At 35.5% G+C, this 17,162-nt stretch overlaps 1 protein-coding gene across 1 annotated transcript in view; it reads left to right on the plus strand.

Annotated features, from left to right (window-relative positions):
* RIOK1 (RIO kinase 1) overlaps nt 1-17,162 on the plus strand; it is a 33,830-nt gene that overhangs the window by 10,291 nt on the left and 6,377 nt on the right. The window contains exons 3-13 of the mRNA XM_054591929.1: nt 2,325-2,415; nt 3,287-3,356; nt 6,895-6,937; nt 10,250-10,342; nt 11,302-11,414; nt 11,509-11,589; nt 12,539-12,625; nt 13,242-13,379; nt 13,615-13,718; nt 13,942-14,048; nt 17,064-17,129. Coding sequence (XP_054447904.1) covers nt 2,325-2,415; nt 3,287-3,356; nt 6,895-6,937; nt 10,250-10,342; nt 11,302-11,414; nt 11,509-11,589; nt 12,539-12,625; nt 13,242-13,379; nt 13,615-13,718; nt 13,942-14,048; nt 17,064-17,129 — 993 coding nt within the window. The remainder of the gene's footprint in view (nt 1-2,324; nt 2,416-3,286; nt 3,357-6,894; nt 6,938-10,249; nt 10,343-11,301; nt 11,415-11,508; nt 11,590-12,538; nt 12,626-13,241; nt 13,380-13,614; nt 13,719-13,941; nt 14,049-17,063; nt 17,130-17,162) is intronic.

Below are 17,162 nucleotides of genomic sequence, written 5' to 3' on the forward strand. Positions count from 1 at the left end.
CTGGTTGTTTAGGTTGCTTGCTCTATATTTTAGTTGTAATTCCAGTTTTTGTCCTGGTAGGAGGTGAGTATAACAGCCTCGTAATCCCTGCCATCTTGGATGTCTCTGTGTCTTCTTTTAAAATATTTTATTTTATTTATTTTTAGAGAGAGGGAAGGGAATGAGAAAGAGAAGGAGAGACACATGGATGTGTGAGAGAAACATCAATCAGTTGCCTCTCTCATACGCCCTGACCAGGGACCAGGCTGTAATTCAGGCATCTGCTCTGACCAGGAATCGAACTGGTGGCCTTGCTTTGAGGAACAACGCTTAACCAACTGAGCCATGCTGGTCAGGGCATGTCTTTTTTTAAAAAAGGACTTCTAGTGATTCTGGAATTAACCGAAAGATTTTCTTTAGGTTATGTTGCTTTATAGCCACAGCCTTTACTGATTTTTATTCTTCACCCTTTCCATGTGTCTGATAATGTCACAGAAATGGATCCCTTCCATAAACTATAAATTTAAAAAGTTATTTAAATTGTCATAAGAGAATGAGCTTAAAAATCTGCGCAAGAAAGGACACGAATAGTCAGCTTTCTACTATTGGTTAAGTAACATGTAGAAAAGATTCAGTTTCACTAGTAATTAAAGAAATGCAGATTAAATATGTAGAGATCCCTTTTTTAAAATCTATTGAGACTGACAAAGACACAAAATATATAATTGATGGTCTAGTAAATAAGTACAATTATTTGGAGGATAAACTGGTATTTATAAAAGCTTATAACCACTCAGCAATTCTTCTAGGAGTGTACCAAGATTTAGTTACAAAATGATCCCCCAGTATTGTTTCTAGTAGAGGAACCTTGAAAACAACCTTGCCCTGGCTACGTAGCTCATTTGGTTTGAGCATTGTCCTGTACTCCAAAAAAGGTAGGTTCAAATCCGAGTCAGGGCACATACCTAGGTTGTGAGTTTGATCCCCATTTGGGGTGTGTGCAGGAGGCAAATGATTTATGTTTGTCTCTCACGTCAGTGTCTGTCTCTCTTCCCCCACGCCCTTCCTTCCTTTCTCTCTAAAATCAATAAAAACATCCTTGGGTGAGGATTAAATAAAAGAAAAGGGGGGAAAAAAGAAAACAACTTTGATTAAATTTGCTGTGGGGCTGGTTCACATAATGGCACATTATGCAGCCAATAAAATGTTACAATAGAAAACTGTATTCATGACATGGAGCTATGTTCGTGATTTACCACCTTCTGCCATGTTCAAAACACAACTTAAAGTTACAAGATACCAAGCCATGTAGAGCTTCCTTCTCATACTGGAAGTACCAAGTGTCAGGAGTTTGCAGAACCATGGGTTTAACGTAGTACATCTTACTGGAGCATAAATGTTCCTGAAAAGGAGGAAGGGAGAAAATAAAAAATATTTCTTTGAAAATTAAAACGGCTATATTGTGGACTAGAATGCATGAATTTTTAAAATCAAAGAAATTTCACACTTGTAGTCTTATTATGGCAACTCTTTCATTGATTCATGGGTGAGATGTTTAGCAACTTCAAAAGAGTGTGATTTCTTTTAATAAAACTAGGGGGGAAAGTATGTGCTTAAATGTTAACAATTATCTTGGTTGGGGCACTGGGATTATAGGTGATCAGAATTTTACCTGAGTTTTCTACTGTGAACTTTTATTATTTTAATTTAAAATTTATCTTAAAAGTTATGCAAACAAGAAACAACGCAGCCTTCAAATTCTAGGCTTCAGTAGCAAGATTGAATCAGTAATTCTTATAGGTCCTTTTTATCTATACTCTCTTCTCTTATTTATGTGTTCTGGATGTTACCTCCTCTTTCTTCTCTTTTTGCCATTATTGAAGTTTGTATATAGCACCAGTCTAAGTGCTAACCCTCATTCTTAATGTTTTCTTTTTTTGCGATACTAGGCCCAAAATGAAGTACTTAGAACCAGTTTATTATTGGTTCTGGGTCGTTATTTTTGGCATGAACATATTCAAATTTTAGATTTACAAACCAAATTAGAAAAATTCATTACATTTTTATTTATTTATAATAATGAGGACTCCGTTGTAAAGATATTTTTTAAAAAACCACCCAGATTATGCAGACTCTTTGTTTTAGCCAGTAACTTTCACTTTGTATTTCAAATGCCTTTTTAAAAAATTGAGTAAATTTGATTGATTCTTACCTTTCCTTAGGGTACCTCTAAGTATTGATGCTTTAATAGTTAACAATGAACCAAGGGGAAAAAACATGTGATGATGAATCTTAGGTTTGTATGTATAACTAGTGCCTTAAATTCTGGAACTCATTTCTTCTAGGCAAATCGACAGCCTTCGAACTATAATTTGGCCAAAATGTCTACTCCAGCAGACAAGGTTTTACGGAAATACGAGAATAAAATCAATCTAGGTGAGTTTGTAAAATACATTTCCTCATTAGGCCATGAGAAGATTCTTCAAAAGCACATGAAGTATTATAAAATTTTATTGGATCAAGAAAAGTGTATATTTAGTGTTACTGAATAATGCTTAGAAAAAATAAAAGCTTAGTAATATAAAAACATTGCTTCATGAGAAAGACTTTAGCTTATGCTTTTTTATTTCTATTTTCTTGCCTGTTGTACAAATATGAGGTAACAAATTATCTGTTTTATATTAGGTTTTATAGTCGGATTATGTAATGTTAGAATGCTGAAAATATTAAGACACTGAATATAATTACATTTTCTTTACCGGAGACATATTATGTAGGCATTAACCATTTAGTGAGCTGCTGTTGAATGTAAGAAATCAGAATGTTTTGAGCTACCACTTCTTGTAAAATGCATGGTCATCTTTTTCTTGTAGACATTGACTTGCTATTAACATAGCACAGCATCTCATAACCTGTCATTGCCTGTCATGGACCTATAATTTGAAATGAAAAGTTCTTAGAATTAAACTTAGAATCCACGCAGTTACATTGTCTATATTAGTTGTACCAAATATTAAATGTCTGAAATTCAGCAGATGCAGATACAGTTGTTTTGAGGGTTTTCTGTATCTAGATTTCTGTGGCTCACAAATTACAGCTATAGTGACGAAAGTGACACTTGTTATTATGGGAACATGACTTAGTACTGCTTACCTTTAAAAACATTAAAAATGTTTTTCATTATTAAATATTTTCTGTATGTAATAAAATATTTAGGAAATAGAGAAGAGGGGAGAAGTATTTGATTCACAAAGACTATTAAAGTCTTTCTAACCTACATGTTGTTTACATTTTTTTCTCTTTTTAGATAAGCTAAATGTTACTGATTCTGTCATAAATAAAGTCGCCGAAAAGTCAAGACAAAAGGAAGCAGATATGTAAGTAATATTTTAACTATAAAAACATGATTGATAGGGACTAATTCTAGACAAGTTAAGTGGTGTATTGATCTTAATTCTTTTGCAAAAGATTTTTTTTGGGGGGTTGGGTTTTTTTGTATACTTAAATGAGAGTATCTTATGCCTTTGTAGGTTGAAAATATTAAACGAGTCTTTAGAAATATATGGTAAACCTGTAATATTGTGAAATTTATAAATGTGCTCTTAAGATAATGTTTGTAAATTTCTATATAAATGTTAAAGTTCTAAAAGATTAAAATATTAACATAAAATTGCACCCTTTTTAGGATTTATTAGAAGTTATTTCCCTCCATTTTTTTTTTTAATTAAGAGAAGATTTAAAACTGAATACTGATATAATTGAAAACATTGCATTTACACTTCTGTTCTCAAAACCAGTTGTTTTAAGATCTGGCTAATTTCTATGTGCTGTTAACTCTAAGACATTAACAATATATAGAAAGTGACACTAAGGTCATACAGTTAGTAGTGTTAGGACTGAACTTAAAAACCAGTTTTCCTCTGACTAAAAACCAGTTTTTTTATATGTTCAAGAGAGAATAACGTTTTGAAAAACACCCTGGTCATTTGTTATTTCATTGATGTGTCTAGATCTTTGTGTTTGAATCTTTGTTAGTTTAGGTTAGTGTGCTAATTGAGTCATTTAGTGTGTGAGCTGAAGCTAATCAGAGTTTGTGTTTTAGCACAGAACTCGGTAACTGTCTTCAAATGATGTCTTGATTTATGTCTGAAGAAAAGGGCTCTAATGAGAATGCCTCGTGAATTGACTTTAATGCTGTAGTAATAGAATCATTAAAGTTTTGAAGGACAGTATAGACTTAGTCTTTTCTTTTTTATAGCATAGCTCACTTTACCTCACCTATTCTTTTTATTTAATGCTTATAAAATATGAATAGAAATCTGTTCCTTTATTTTATTTTTTAAATTTATAAATCATGTTTATTCTATTACAGTTGTCTCAATTTTTACCCATTTATCCCCCTCCACTCATCCCACCCCCCACCCCCTGCTCCCAGAGTCAGTTCCCACTTTGTTGTCCATGTCCATGGGTCATTCATACGTGTTCTTTGTCTAGTACCTTCTTCTTTCCACCGTTGTCCTCTTTCCCCATCCCTCTGGTCACTTTGGGTTTGCTCCATGTCTCCATGCCTGTGGTTTATTTTGTTCATTAGTTTATTTTGTTGAATAGATTCCACTTATAGGTGAGATCATACAGTATTTGTCTTTCATCAACTGGCTTATTTCACTTAGCTTAATATTCTCCACTTCCATCCATGTTTTTGCAAAAGGTAGGAGTTCCATCTCTCTCTTTCTTTCTTTCTTAAATGCAGATTGATTTTATTTATTTTTTTCAATGTCAAAGTTAATTATAAAATATTTTAAAAATGTAAAACCATTATAAAGTCTCAGCAATTAAACCAACATGACACCAGGACAGAAGTAGTCAAGTAGATCAGTGAAATATAATGAGCAATCTAGAGACAAACGTATGTATCTGTCTGACAATGTAATGTATGATTAAGTTGATATTTCAAGTCAATGGGTAAAATAAGGCTTATTCAACAAATAAGGTGCATGGTCCATTATTACGTGAAATAAAACAAATGTAGAACCCTATTTCACACATTATACGAGAAATATTCAGGTGAGTTAAAAATCAATATCTAGCATCTAAGGAGTTTTAGAAGAAAATAGAACTAATAATTTTCATGACCTGAAGTAAAATATTCAAACCCAGAAGCTATAAAGTAAACATTAACAATATGACTATATTAAACATTTAACTATATAGTAATATACATATAAAAAAATTAAAGGACAAGGAATAGAAAAGTATTTGCAACACATCTAAATCATGAGTAATAGGTTTTTTTGGTTTTTTTTTTTTTTTTTTTTTTAGGGGAAAAAGTTCTACAAACCTTTAATCAATAAATGGATAAAGAATACCAAAAAGTCATTTAAAGCTTTTTTTTTTTAAATAATAGAAATAGGCAAGAAATATACTAAAACAGGTTTAGTTTCAACAAATAGTAAAGGAACAATTAAAATAACATCATTGTCACAATCAGATTAATGAGTATTAAAAATATTGGTAATATCAAGTATTGGCAACTCTGAAAGAAACTGGATATTCATAGAAACTTTTTCTTCATCTTAAAGCAGTCCCTTTAGCATATTTTGCAGTGCTGGTTTGGTGGGGGTGTATTCTTTCAGCCTTCTTTTGTCTGGGAAACTCCTTATTTTGCCTTCCATTTTAAATGAGAGCCTTGCTGGGTAGAGCAGTCTTGGCTGCAGGCCTTTGCTTTTCATGACTTCGAATATTTCTTGCCATTCCCTTCTGGCTTACAGTGTTTCTGTTGAGAAGTCAGATGCTAGCCGTATTGGGGCTCCCTTATATGTTACTACCTCTTTCTCCCTTGCTTGCTGTAGGATTCTCTGTCTTTGATATTTGCCATTTTTATGATGATGTATCTTGGAGTGGGTGTCATTGGGTTCCTCTTGAATGGGACCCTCTGTGCTTCCTGGACTTGTGTGACTTTTTCTCTCCTCCAGTGAGGGAAGTTTTCCATCATGATTTTTCAAACAGGTTCTCTATCCCTTCCTCATCCTCTTCTCCTTCTGGTATCAGTATTGCACGGATATTATTATGTTTTAGGTTGTCCTGCATTTCCCTCAATGCCTCTTCATTCTTTTTGAGTCTTTTTTCATTTTCTTGCTTTTTCTGGGAGCTTTTTTCTACCTTGTCCTCCAGCTCACTGGTTCAGTCCTCAGCCTCATCTAGCCTGCTTTTGATTCCTTCTACTGTGTTCTGCAATTCTGAGGTTGTATTCTTCATTTCCTCTTGTCTCTTGTTGATAGTTTCTGTGTTCTTTTTCATGGTGACATAGTTTGCAGTAAGTTCCTCATAGTTTCCCTGTAGTTTTTGGTAATTCCCTCTGAGCTGACTAGAACCGTTGTTTGAAACTCTGTACCTTGATAGTTTAGTTCTCTCTGTGGGAATTCTCCCTTTCCCTTTGAGTGGGGGGTATTTCTTTGTCTTCCCATTATTTGTGAGACTCTTCTCTTTTGCTTCTGATTCTTAAGTTGATCTGTCTTGATTTCCTGACTTTGTGGTGTGAACTTCTATGGTAGGAGATCACTGTTTTTACTTTCTGAATCTGCCTCTGATGATGTCAGATATCGTCCCTGTCTGACCTTAGGCAGTCTGTTGAGACTTCCAGTAATCTACTGTTTGTGGCTTTCTCCTTCAGCTGTTAATCTAATGAATGGAATTTTTTTTATTGTGGATATGCTCCTTTTGCCCTGGGGAACTGAATTCTAATTGAGGGGAAATGAAAGAAGTTTCACTGAGAGATGAAACTACGAGATCATGAAATCTGTTTTTAAAGAAACTATTTACTGAGGAATTTCATGGAATGCTGTATATGTAGAAACTTTATTTTCTCTTCTCTGACTGAATTTTGAATGTCACCTATACTTTTTTGTTTTTGGTTAGGTATCGCATCAAAGATAAGGCAGACAGAGCAACTGTAGAACAGGTACAGTTTAAATGTTACAAGTTCTTATTTTAAAGTAACATTTCTTTTCTCTTTGAATTGTAGTTTACTTTTATCCTTCTTGCTTAATGCTAATGTTACCTAAAATTACTCCTGTATAAAATTAGTCCTTATAGTTGTGAGTTAAGAAATGTACATTTTGCTTTATTTATAATAGAACTGTTAGTAGACAAATTGGAGTCATGCCTCACTGTGGCCTTATGAAGCTATGATGCAATGTATTCATCTTCTAAGGGAGACCAGGCTTGACTGTAAGACTAGATATCTTTTGTTTTAAACAAGGTCTGCAGGAATTTTCAGAAGATAGGTCAGGTATTTTCCACAAAGTAGATGTGTGGTAGTGTGTGTGAAAGAGAGAGAGAAAGACACTCTCTCTCTCTTTCTCTCTCTCTCTCTCTCTCTCTCTCTGCCATAAAATTTTCAGTTAGAAATCCCATGCTTGGTTTAAAAATTACCAGTGTATGCTTGTTTGGTTCCTTCTGTTCGAGAATGAGGGGGAAGTTGGCCTTTAGTTTTCCCACATGTAGCGGGTTGAGATTGGATGTTAACATTGACCCAGATTCTTGATGTGAACAAAGTGATAAAAAGCATCAGAACATTGCTCCTGCAACCTACCACCCACTTTCCACCCACACACATATGCAGAAACACATTTTGGAATAGTGGCCTCTTTGACCTGCAGATCCTTAGTTTAAGATATAAGCACCCCTTCTACTATTTACCTCAATCCCCAAAGTAGTAACACGCAGCCTGTGCTCTAGAACCGTTTGTGTAATTAAAGAATTTCACATTCAGTCAGACAGGAACAGATCTGGGATATGTGTCCTTGTTGTCCTCTAATTTGCTTATTTTCTGTGATTTTTTTGTGTGTGATTGAAAACAAAGGGTGGTCCAGCTCAGAGAGATGAGAAAGCTTTAATTTTCGAAGACTTTAAAATAACTCAGGCAGAAAACACTTTATTTTTCTCTTTTGAAATTAATTTTGAATAACAGTATATATTTTGAGTCTTAAGCTGTCTTTATAAAACATGTATTTGTAAGTTTACTCTCATACTTCTCTTTCCCTATTTTGTTTTTAAGCTGTTTTCCTGTATTCCTCCTTTCTGTTCCCCCAACTTGGCTACCTACTAGTTTTGCAGAAGCCCAGGTCTCTATCTAGATTCCTATGCTCAACCAGCTTACACCCCTGCTATTTACCTGTGCAGTAGAGAAGAAATATTAGTTATTGCCTGTTCATGTACTTTTCTTCCAGTTGCCACTGTTTGTAGTTTGGGTTTTAGTCCTGCAGTTTTTTAAGGTTATTTTGTTTGTATAAGCCTTAGGTTTCAGGTATGACCACAGCCACCTCATTGAAGAATAGACTCTGGAGCAGTCATTTTCATCTCATGGCACACATAAACTAACCACTGAAAGTCTGCAGCACACCAGAACATATGCGGGGGTTGGCAACAGTACATTTACAGTTATTCATATGAAAAAAGACATTCAGGACATTCAGGTTATGATTATTACAATAGGTTTATTAACTCAAAAGAATGTCCCAATGCACCCTGACTTACGTGGCTCAGTTAGCTGGGCATCATCTCACAAAGCGAAAGATCATCGGTTGGATTCCTGGTCAGGGCACATACTTGGGTTGTGGGTTCAGTTCGATTGGGGCTAGGACACGCAACTGAGTGATATTTCTCTCTCTCTCTCTCTCTCTCTCTCTCTCTCTCTGTCTCTCTCTTTCTACCTCCTATCCCCTCTTTCTAAAATTAAATAAAGTCTTAAAAAAAAAAAAGTCACAGTGCAACTGTAAACATACTTTTCCCTATCCCTGTATTGTGTTTTTTGCTGATCTGACAAAAAACAGGTATAATTTTGATTCATTCATACCAGGCGGCTATTACTGTGTTGGCTGTTGTCATTTTTTAAATTGACAATCTAATGGAAAAGAGGTCAGTGTCACCGATTATGTAGTCAGGTATTGCATGTTTTAAAAATTCTAGTGGCACACTGGTTGAGAAGTTGCTGTTCTAGAGTATAATTACTCTATTATGGTCATTTAGCCATTTGACACTGGCTCATTTTATGGAACTAGAGGGGCTGCCTGAGCCATAAAGAGCTAACACAGGTATCCCTTGAAATTGCATGTATATATGTGGCTGCTTCATTTTCAGACATGGACAGGAACAGACTTTAACTCATTGCCTTCTGTTTGTTAAAGAGAACTTTAGATCTTTTTTATTCAGAGTTGATTGCTCTGACTTTGAAGGGAAGACCCTTTCCCTTATTTACTCATCTATAGCAAGGGGCTGCAAAACTCTTTTAAAGAGCTAAAGAATAAATACTTTAAGCATTGTGGCTCACAATTTTTTAAAATTCTTTTTTTATTGAAGATTTTGTTATTTATTTTTTAGAGAGAGGGGAAAGGAAGGAGAAAGAGAAGGAGAGAAACATTGATGGGAGAGGGAAACATCTGTCGGTTGCCTCTCATATGTGTCCTGACTGGAATCGAACCTGCAGCGCAGGCATGTGCCCTGACTGGGAGTTAAACTGCGACCTTTCATTTTGTAGGATGATGCCCAACCAACCTGAGCCACAGTGGTCAAGGCACAATTTTTTTTTTAACAACTATTTTAAAATGTAAAAAACCATTCTTAGCTTGCAGGCTGTAGAAAAACAAACTGCAGCCTGGATATGACTCATGAGCTGTAGGACGCTGACCCCTGATTCAAATAGAGTAGCCACTGAGCACTCGAAATGTGGCTGATCTGAACTGAGATGTGCTATAAACGTAAATACACACCATATCTTGAGGATAGTAAAAAACAGAATGTTAAATCTCTCACTAATAACTTTTTTTTTATATCGATTACGTGTTGAAAATATAGTGTTTTAGATGTATTGGAATAAATACAATATATTAAAACTAATTTTACCTGTTATCTTTTACATCTTTTAATGTGGTGACTAGACAAATGTAAAATTGCTTATGTAGTTTACATTATATTTCTGTTAGTGAATGCTAGTCTAGAGTCAGCTACTGTCTCTTTTGGACTTGGTAGCCTTTTAATTTCCATGATTAAATGAACTTGTTGGTTTATTATCTTTCTGGTTCCTTTGGCCTTCACCTCCCATTCTCTTTACTAAAAATTAGATTAAATAAAAACATGGTAATAGCAATTCTCTTTTAGCTAACCAGGATTTTGTGGTACAGTTAAGCTCTTCAGTTTATTAAGTGTCAAATTCTTCAATGAGAAATATTTGGTACTAGGTTTCTGAACTTTCTATTTTTGCATGTCTTTTTAGGTGTTGGATCCCAGAACACGAATGATATTATTCAAGATGTTGACAAGAGGAATCATATCAGAGATAAATGGCTGTATTAGCACAGGAAAAGAAGTGAGCTTTTCTTTGGATGCCTGTGTTTTGATGTTATTTTTCTTATTTCAGAAACAATGAAACTAAGGTACTTTGAAATAAATGTGCCTTTAAAAGGAAAAATTATATACAAGTCAGGATAGTTTAATTAGTGTTTCTAAAAATGGCTTTATTAATATTTATGGCCAGGTAGGAAGTTGTGCACAAAATGGTGCCTTTTCACTGCCATCACTTTACCATATTGTTGAGTCCAACTAGTTGTGCTCCGCAGTAAGCCTAATGGTCAGGTTACTGTAGGCTGAGTCCTAATCAGATAGTTAATAATAGGGGTGGGGTTTATGGTCTAGTTTCTGTGAGTCAGCTAATGTCACTTTCATTTTTTTATGTATGGATATGCAGAAAGATTAACGTGGTGTTTTTAAATTAGTAACTCATTCTATGGGAAGCAGTTCCCAGTAAAATTCAATTTATGAATCATGAGATGTAAGAATGTCTTTTTTTTTTTTTTTTAAGATTTCATTTATTTATTTTTAGAGAGAGGGGAAGAGAGGGAGAATGAGAGGGAGAGAAACATCAGTGTGTAGTTGCCTCTTTGTGCCCCCTACTGGCAACCCAGCCATGTTTCCTGACTAGAAATTGACCCGGCCACCCTCTGGTTTGCAGGCTGGCACTTAATCCACTGAGCCGCACCAGCCAGGACAAGAATGTCTTCAAATATTTTTCACTTGCCTGAAATATAGGAATGTTTGAAACCACGTTTCACATGTATTTAAGTTGGAATTTACTACATAAGTAATTTGGAGCTATATTTACTGTATCTTTTAATTCACATATTTAAAAGATGTTGGTGTTCCTTATCCTGTCATTTCAGTTCACTTGACTTTTAACTTGAGGGTAGAATCAAATAGATTGAAAAAGTAAAATACTGTCTGTACTTATTTAGCACAAACTTAATTTTCTTTGGTTTTGACTTAAAATAGGCTAATGTATACCATGCTAACACAACAAATGGAGAGAGCAGAGCAATTAAAATTTATAAAACTTCCATTTTGGTGTTCAAAGATCGGGATAAGTATGTAAGCGGAGAATTCAGGTAAGTTTAGATTTTTCCAATTGGCTTAATTTCTGTATCCTAAAAAATAAAAACTAGGACGGAATAATTCAAATAAATATTTTTCTTGTTCAAGGTTCCGTCATGGCTATTGTAAAGGAAACCCCAGAAAAATGGTGAAAACTTGGGCAGAAAAAGAAATGAGGAACTTGATCAGGTGAATGTCTGGGGTGTGTCTCTGCAGTGCCCTGTGCTTTTGGCTTCAGCTCTTTCCTACCAGCAGATGCCAGGGTGGTTCTGTCCAAAGACAGGGACACAGTGGGGCTGTTCAGTTCTGTTAGATCTGCTGAGGTAAGCCAAAACACATTTCTGGACAAGGAGGAGCCGCCTTATCTTACCTGTTTTAAGAACCCATTATTCACATTTACACAGCAAGGCTGGATCATTTAAAGAGCCTTAGAAGCCGTGTAAAAACGTTTAGAATTTATACTGAGGATAATAAGGAGCTAGCTGTTACAGGATTTTAAGCCAGGGAAGTGACTTACTCATGTGGAAAAAATGGTGCATCATTTTTAAATGGGTATTAGAGTTCTGTTAGGTTCAAAACTTTTTATCAGTTTCCTCTTCTTCTTTCAGTCCAGTTTTGGACACATTTCTATATTCTTTGAACTGACACCTTCTTATGTGCCGTACCTAGGTGACACACTGGCTATTTTAGTATTAAGCAGGTACTAATGCTTGTTTTGAGAGCCCTTCTGAAATTTGCATGTGTTTAGTTAGCAATTAGGTATGAGCCCAACTAATCATTGTTTTTACTAATCATTGTTCAGGCTGATGAACTCAAAAGATCATTGCAGACATATCTGCTGTATTTCATCAACTCTTAAGGCTCATATTTTTCGCACAGTTCAACATCTCTGGAATTGGATTGGGTGTTCAAGGCTTTGGGATGTGGTTGAATTGCCAGTGTTGTTCTTGGTGGTACATGATGGTGTGAGTTAAAATCACTGGCATCTTAATAGTTTTTGAAATACAGTAATACAGTTGAGAGGCCCTGGTGTCATTTTTTAACAGCAGTATTAATCTTGTGTACTGTAGCTGTTGTAATTTGTTTTAGATGCTGTTTCGCCTTTTCATTTGTTCTTTTATCTGTTTTAATATCACAGGCTAAATACAGCAGGAATCCCATGCCCAGAACCAATTCTGCTAAGAAGTCATGTTCTTGTAATGGGTTTCATTGGTAAAGATGACATGTGAGTATGTAGAAGGCCTAATAATTACATGCTTAGAATTATATTTTTAAGTGCTTTGAATTACCCAATATATGAGTATTTTCTGTTTAAATAGCTTGTTTCATCTTAGAATATTTTTTATGACTTCCCCACTGTATTAGTATGTAGAGTTACTAATTTATTCTACTGCCCTGACAATGGATGTGGCTTAGTTGGTTGGGAGTCATCCTGCAAAGCAAAAGGTCGCAAGTTCGATTCCCAGTCAGAGGGCATGCCTGGGTTGCGGCCTGGATTCCTGTGGGGGTGCATGCGAGAGGCGATTGATGTATCTCACATTGATGTTTCTCTCCCTCTCTTCCCCCCTGTCTAGAATGTAAAAATAAAATCTTTTAAAAAATGTATTCTACCTATTTAAGATTCAAAATGCTTCAGAATAACAAAGATCACTGTTTTTTGAGGAATATTTTGTACAGTAAGCTGGGAAAGCACCTGTTTGTTGACAGCTTTTTGGAATGGTACATCTGTAGTGAATCAGATCATTCAGTGATGAATTGTGGGAGAGAAGTGTCTGTAGTGTAAAGCAAGAAAACTTGTCTCGGTCAGTTTATCTTCACTATTCATTTTATTCTTATTAAAGACCAGCACCACTCTTGAAAAATATCCAGTTATCAGAATCCAAGGCTCGGGAGTTGTACCTACAGGTCATCCAATACATGAGAATCATGTATCAAGATGCCAGACTTGTCCACGCAGATCTCAGTGAATTTAACATGCTGTGAGTATGTTTTGTCCCATAGGAACCTCCCATCAGTCGTTTCATGTCCTTTAAAAAATAAACAAAATCCCAATCTAAGATATCATACTAAATTCAGAAGTTGCCACGTGGTCACAGTATAGGATGTGTTGCCTGCCTTTGGTGACCTCAGACATTGAATTGAGCCCTCACGTTACCATAGGGGAATGTGCACCTCACTGATGTTTCTCACAGTCCCTGCCTGTCTGGCCCCCAGGTACAGTGGTGGCGGTGTGTACATCATTGACGTTTCTCAGTCTGTGGAACATGACCACCCACATGCTTTGGAGTTCCTAAGAAAAGATTGTGCCAATGTCAATGGTGAGTGAAAATTGTAATTTTTTACAGCTTATTTACGTGTATTAGTTCTTTATACTCTGTTAAGCTGGTGATACAAAATGTTGGCACTAAATTGTTTGATGCAGTGATACTTATACCATTAGCTGGCAGATGGTATGTTTTCATTTCTTTGTTTCTCTGTAAAGTTGTTGGAATAATAACCTTTTCCCCTCTAAAGCTATCATTAACATTTTCCTTCGGACAGACTTCTTTTTGAAGCACAATGTTGCAGTGATGACTGTGCGGGAGCTTTTTGAATTTGTCACAGACCCATCAATTACACAGGAGAACATGGACGCTTATCTCTCAAAGGTGAGATGGGGCAAAGAAGGGAAAAAAAACAAAACAAAACAAACAAAACAGAACAGAAAATAGCAGTAGGAAGTTGCATTTAGGTGGCACTTATGAGAACCCAAATTGCTCAGCATAATTTTTGTTCATTTGACAGATTCCTGAGATCTTTTCCTTTGATTTCATAGATGGAGAATCAAAAGTATAGTAAAAAGCCAATGGTAGAGCCAGGTTTCTTGTCTTTAATCATTAGGCAGGATTCCATAGACTGTCAAAATTACAAGAATTTAATAAAACACTTGTTGTTGGCATTTGGCTGTTTGTTTCTTTCCCTTGTTTCTCAGAGGCCTTCCTAAATCACAGTTTTTAAAAAGGTAAAATATACAATGTATAAAATATACCATTTTAACTATTTTTAAGTGTACAGTTCAGTGGAATTAAGTACATTCACATTATTGTGCAACTTTCGCCATGATTCATCCACAAAACTTTTTTGTCTTGTGAAACAAACTCTGTACTCATTAAACACTAACTTCCCATTTCTCCCTTCTCCCAGCCCATTCTACTTTCTGTTTGTGATGCTGACTACTCATATAAGTGGAATCATACACCATTAGTTTTTTTCAGCTGACTTATTTCACTTGGCATAATATCCTGAAAGTTCATTCATGGTGTAGGATGTGTCACAATTCCCTTTTGAAGACTGAGCAATAATTCCATTGTATATACATACCACATTTGTTTAGCTATCTATGAGCACCTTGGTTGCTCCCACCCTTTGGCTGTTGTTGAATAATGCTGCTGTGAACATGGATACACAAATATCTCTTCAAGACAGTGCTTCCAGTTCTTTTGATGTACGCCCCAAAATGAAATTATTGGCCCTGGCCAATGTGGCTTGGTTGATTTGAGCATCGTCTTATGCACAGAAAGGTTGCAGATTTGATCTCCGGTCAGGGCACACGCCTAATTTGTGGGTTTAGTCCCCAGGTGGGGCACATACAGAAGGCAGCCAGTTCATGTTTCTCTTTCACATTAATGTTTCTTTCTCTCTCAAAAAAAAAAAAAATTGGTAAATGTATCCTCATGCGAGGATTTAAAAAAAAAAAAAGTGGACTGACTGACTAGATCATATGGAATTCTACTTTTAATTTTTTGAAGAACACCCATGCTGTTTTTCTAAGTGACTGCACCATTTTACATTTCCATCAACAATGTGCAGGGGTTTCGATTACGTTTTATTTTTGTGGGGTTTTGGCTTTTTTTGAGTAGCTGCCCTGATGGGTATGAGGTGGTGTCAGGTAGTTTTGATGTGCATTTCTCAAATGATGTTCAACATCTTTTCATATGCTTCTTGGTCATTTGTATATCTCTTTTGGAGACATGTCTATTTAAGTCTCCATTTTTTAATCAGATTTTTTTTTTTTTAGTTAAAAGGAATTCTTTATATATTCTGAATATCAATACCATATGATTTACACATATTTTCTCCCATTCCAATAGTCTGCCTTTTTACTCTGTTGATTGCACCCTTTGATGCACAAAGTTTTAATTTTGATGTCCAGGTTTTCTATTTTTCTTGTTACTTCTTAATTGTAGAATACATTTGTGGCATATATGCCCCTACATAGGTTTCCAGGTTTTATTCATATCTTTTCATATTTTTTTTTCCCTTGGAATGCCTTCCCATTTCTACCTTTGCCCATCTTGCTTTGTCAAATGAACTTTAAAGCTCAGTTCAGAAAGTTTTCTTGAGAAATCAGGTGGAAATAACTTTTCAAAGGCTGAACAAGTCATCCCTCAGTATCCAAGGGGGATTGGTTCCAGGACCCTTCTAGCAGTTGCCAAAATCCAAGGATGCTCAAGTCCCTTATATAAAGTGGTGTAGAATTTGCATATAACCTACACATAGCCACCTGTATACTCTAAATCATGTCTAGATTCTTATAATTCCTAATATAATGTAAATGCTGTGTCAACAGTTGTTATACTGTATTACTTAGGAAATAATGACAAGAAAAAGTCTGTGCATGTTCAGTACAGATGCAACCATTATAGGCCTAAATACAATGTACATGTCAGCAACACTCTAAACACTCTTTTTGGATATTTTCAATCCAAAATTAGTTGAATCTGGAGTCGCAGAACCCACAGATACAAATATACAGACACAAATACAGTTATACAGATATGGAGGGCCAACTGCAATATGTAGCCATAATAGAAGTAGTCACCCTGTATCACTTCATATATAAAGTATTTTTTTTTTCAATTTTGTCACTTTTTACTAGACTACTAACTCTTAAAAGATAGGAGTTTTATTCTTGTATTCCCTGTGCCTAATTAGTACCTGGCAATGATACGTAATTACATGTTAATTGAATGAATAAATATCAAATGATTTTTACTCCTTAACTCTTTAACACTAATTCTAGTGTCTGACCTTAAAACAAAAAGCTACCTAGTTCATTATTCTTTCTTTCTTTCCATATATTCTAAATAGAGTAGAGAACAAAGCTTCACTTTTACAGTTTGTAAGCCAAAAGAATCCTGCAGAATCTTTGTCACATTTTTAGTGTCAGTCATTGTTCAGATTGCTTCTTTTGGTGAGTTATGCTGCAGCAGCATAAAAGCCACATACTCCAATTAGAGGACAATCCACTTTCCCTTTCATTCCCTTCACTGACTGCTCAAGAGTTAAGGAATGGTTCTTTCATTCTTTAGGTCTTGGTTTTCCTTTGGTAAATATTTTTGCTAGTTATGTAAAAATTAATAAAAGAATTCTTTTGAGGAAGGAATTAGGGACTCCCTGAAGCTAGCCGAGTATGATGTATTCTGTTACTTTTGGGTTGGTGGCAATCTTTCTGGTGAGGTCTAACATGGAGAGTTAACCTGGCCTTTAGAGTACACCAAGTCCTTTATCTTGTGAAGAGGTGATACCAAGAAAGATTAGAACAGATTTATGCTAAAGTTGGGAAATGGATGTATCTTCTGTGGGTTGAATGTGAAGGAAAGTAATTTATTTTTCCCCCCGAGGCCATGGAAATAGCATCCCAAAGGACCAAGGAAGAAAGGTCCAGCCAAGATCATGTAGATGAAGAGGTAAGAGCTATCATCTGTTCACAGCCTTAGGAA

Source organism: Pteronotus mesoamericanus, unplaced genomic scaffold (assembly GCF_021234165.1).
Source record: "Pteronotus mesoamericanus isolate MK-2021 breed Mesoamerican mustached bat unplaced genomic scaffold, CSHL_Meso_final scaffold_31, whole genome shotgun sequence".
Classification (NCBI taxonomy): Eukaryota; Metazoa; Chordata; class Mammalia; order Chiroptera; family Mormoopidae; genus Pteronotus; species Pteronotus mesoamericanus.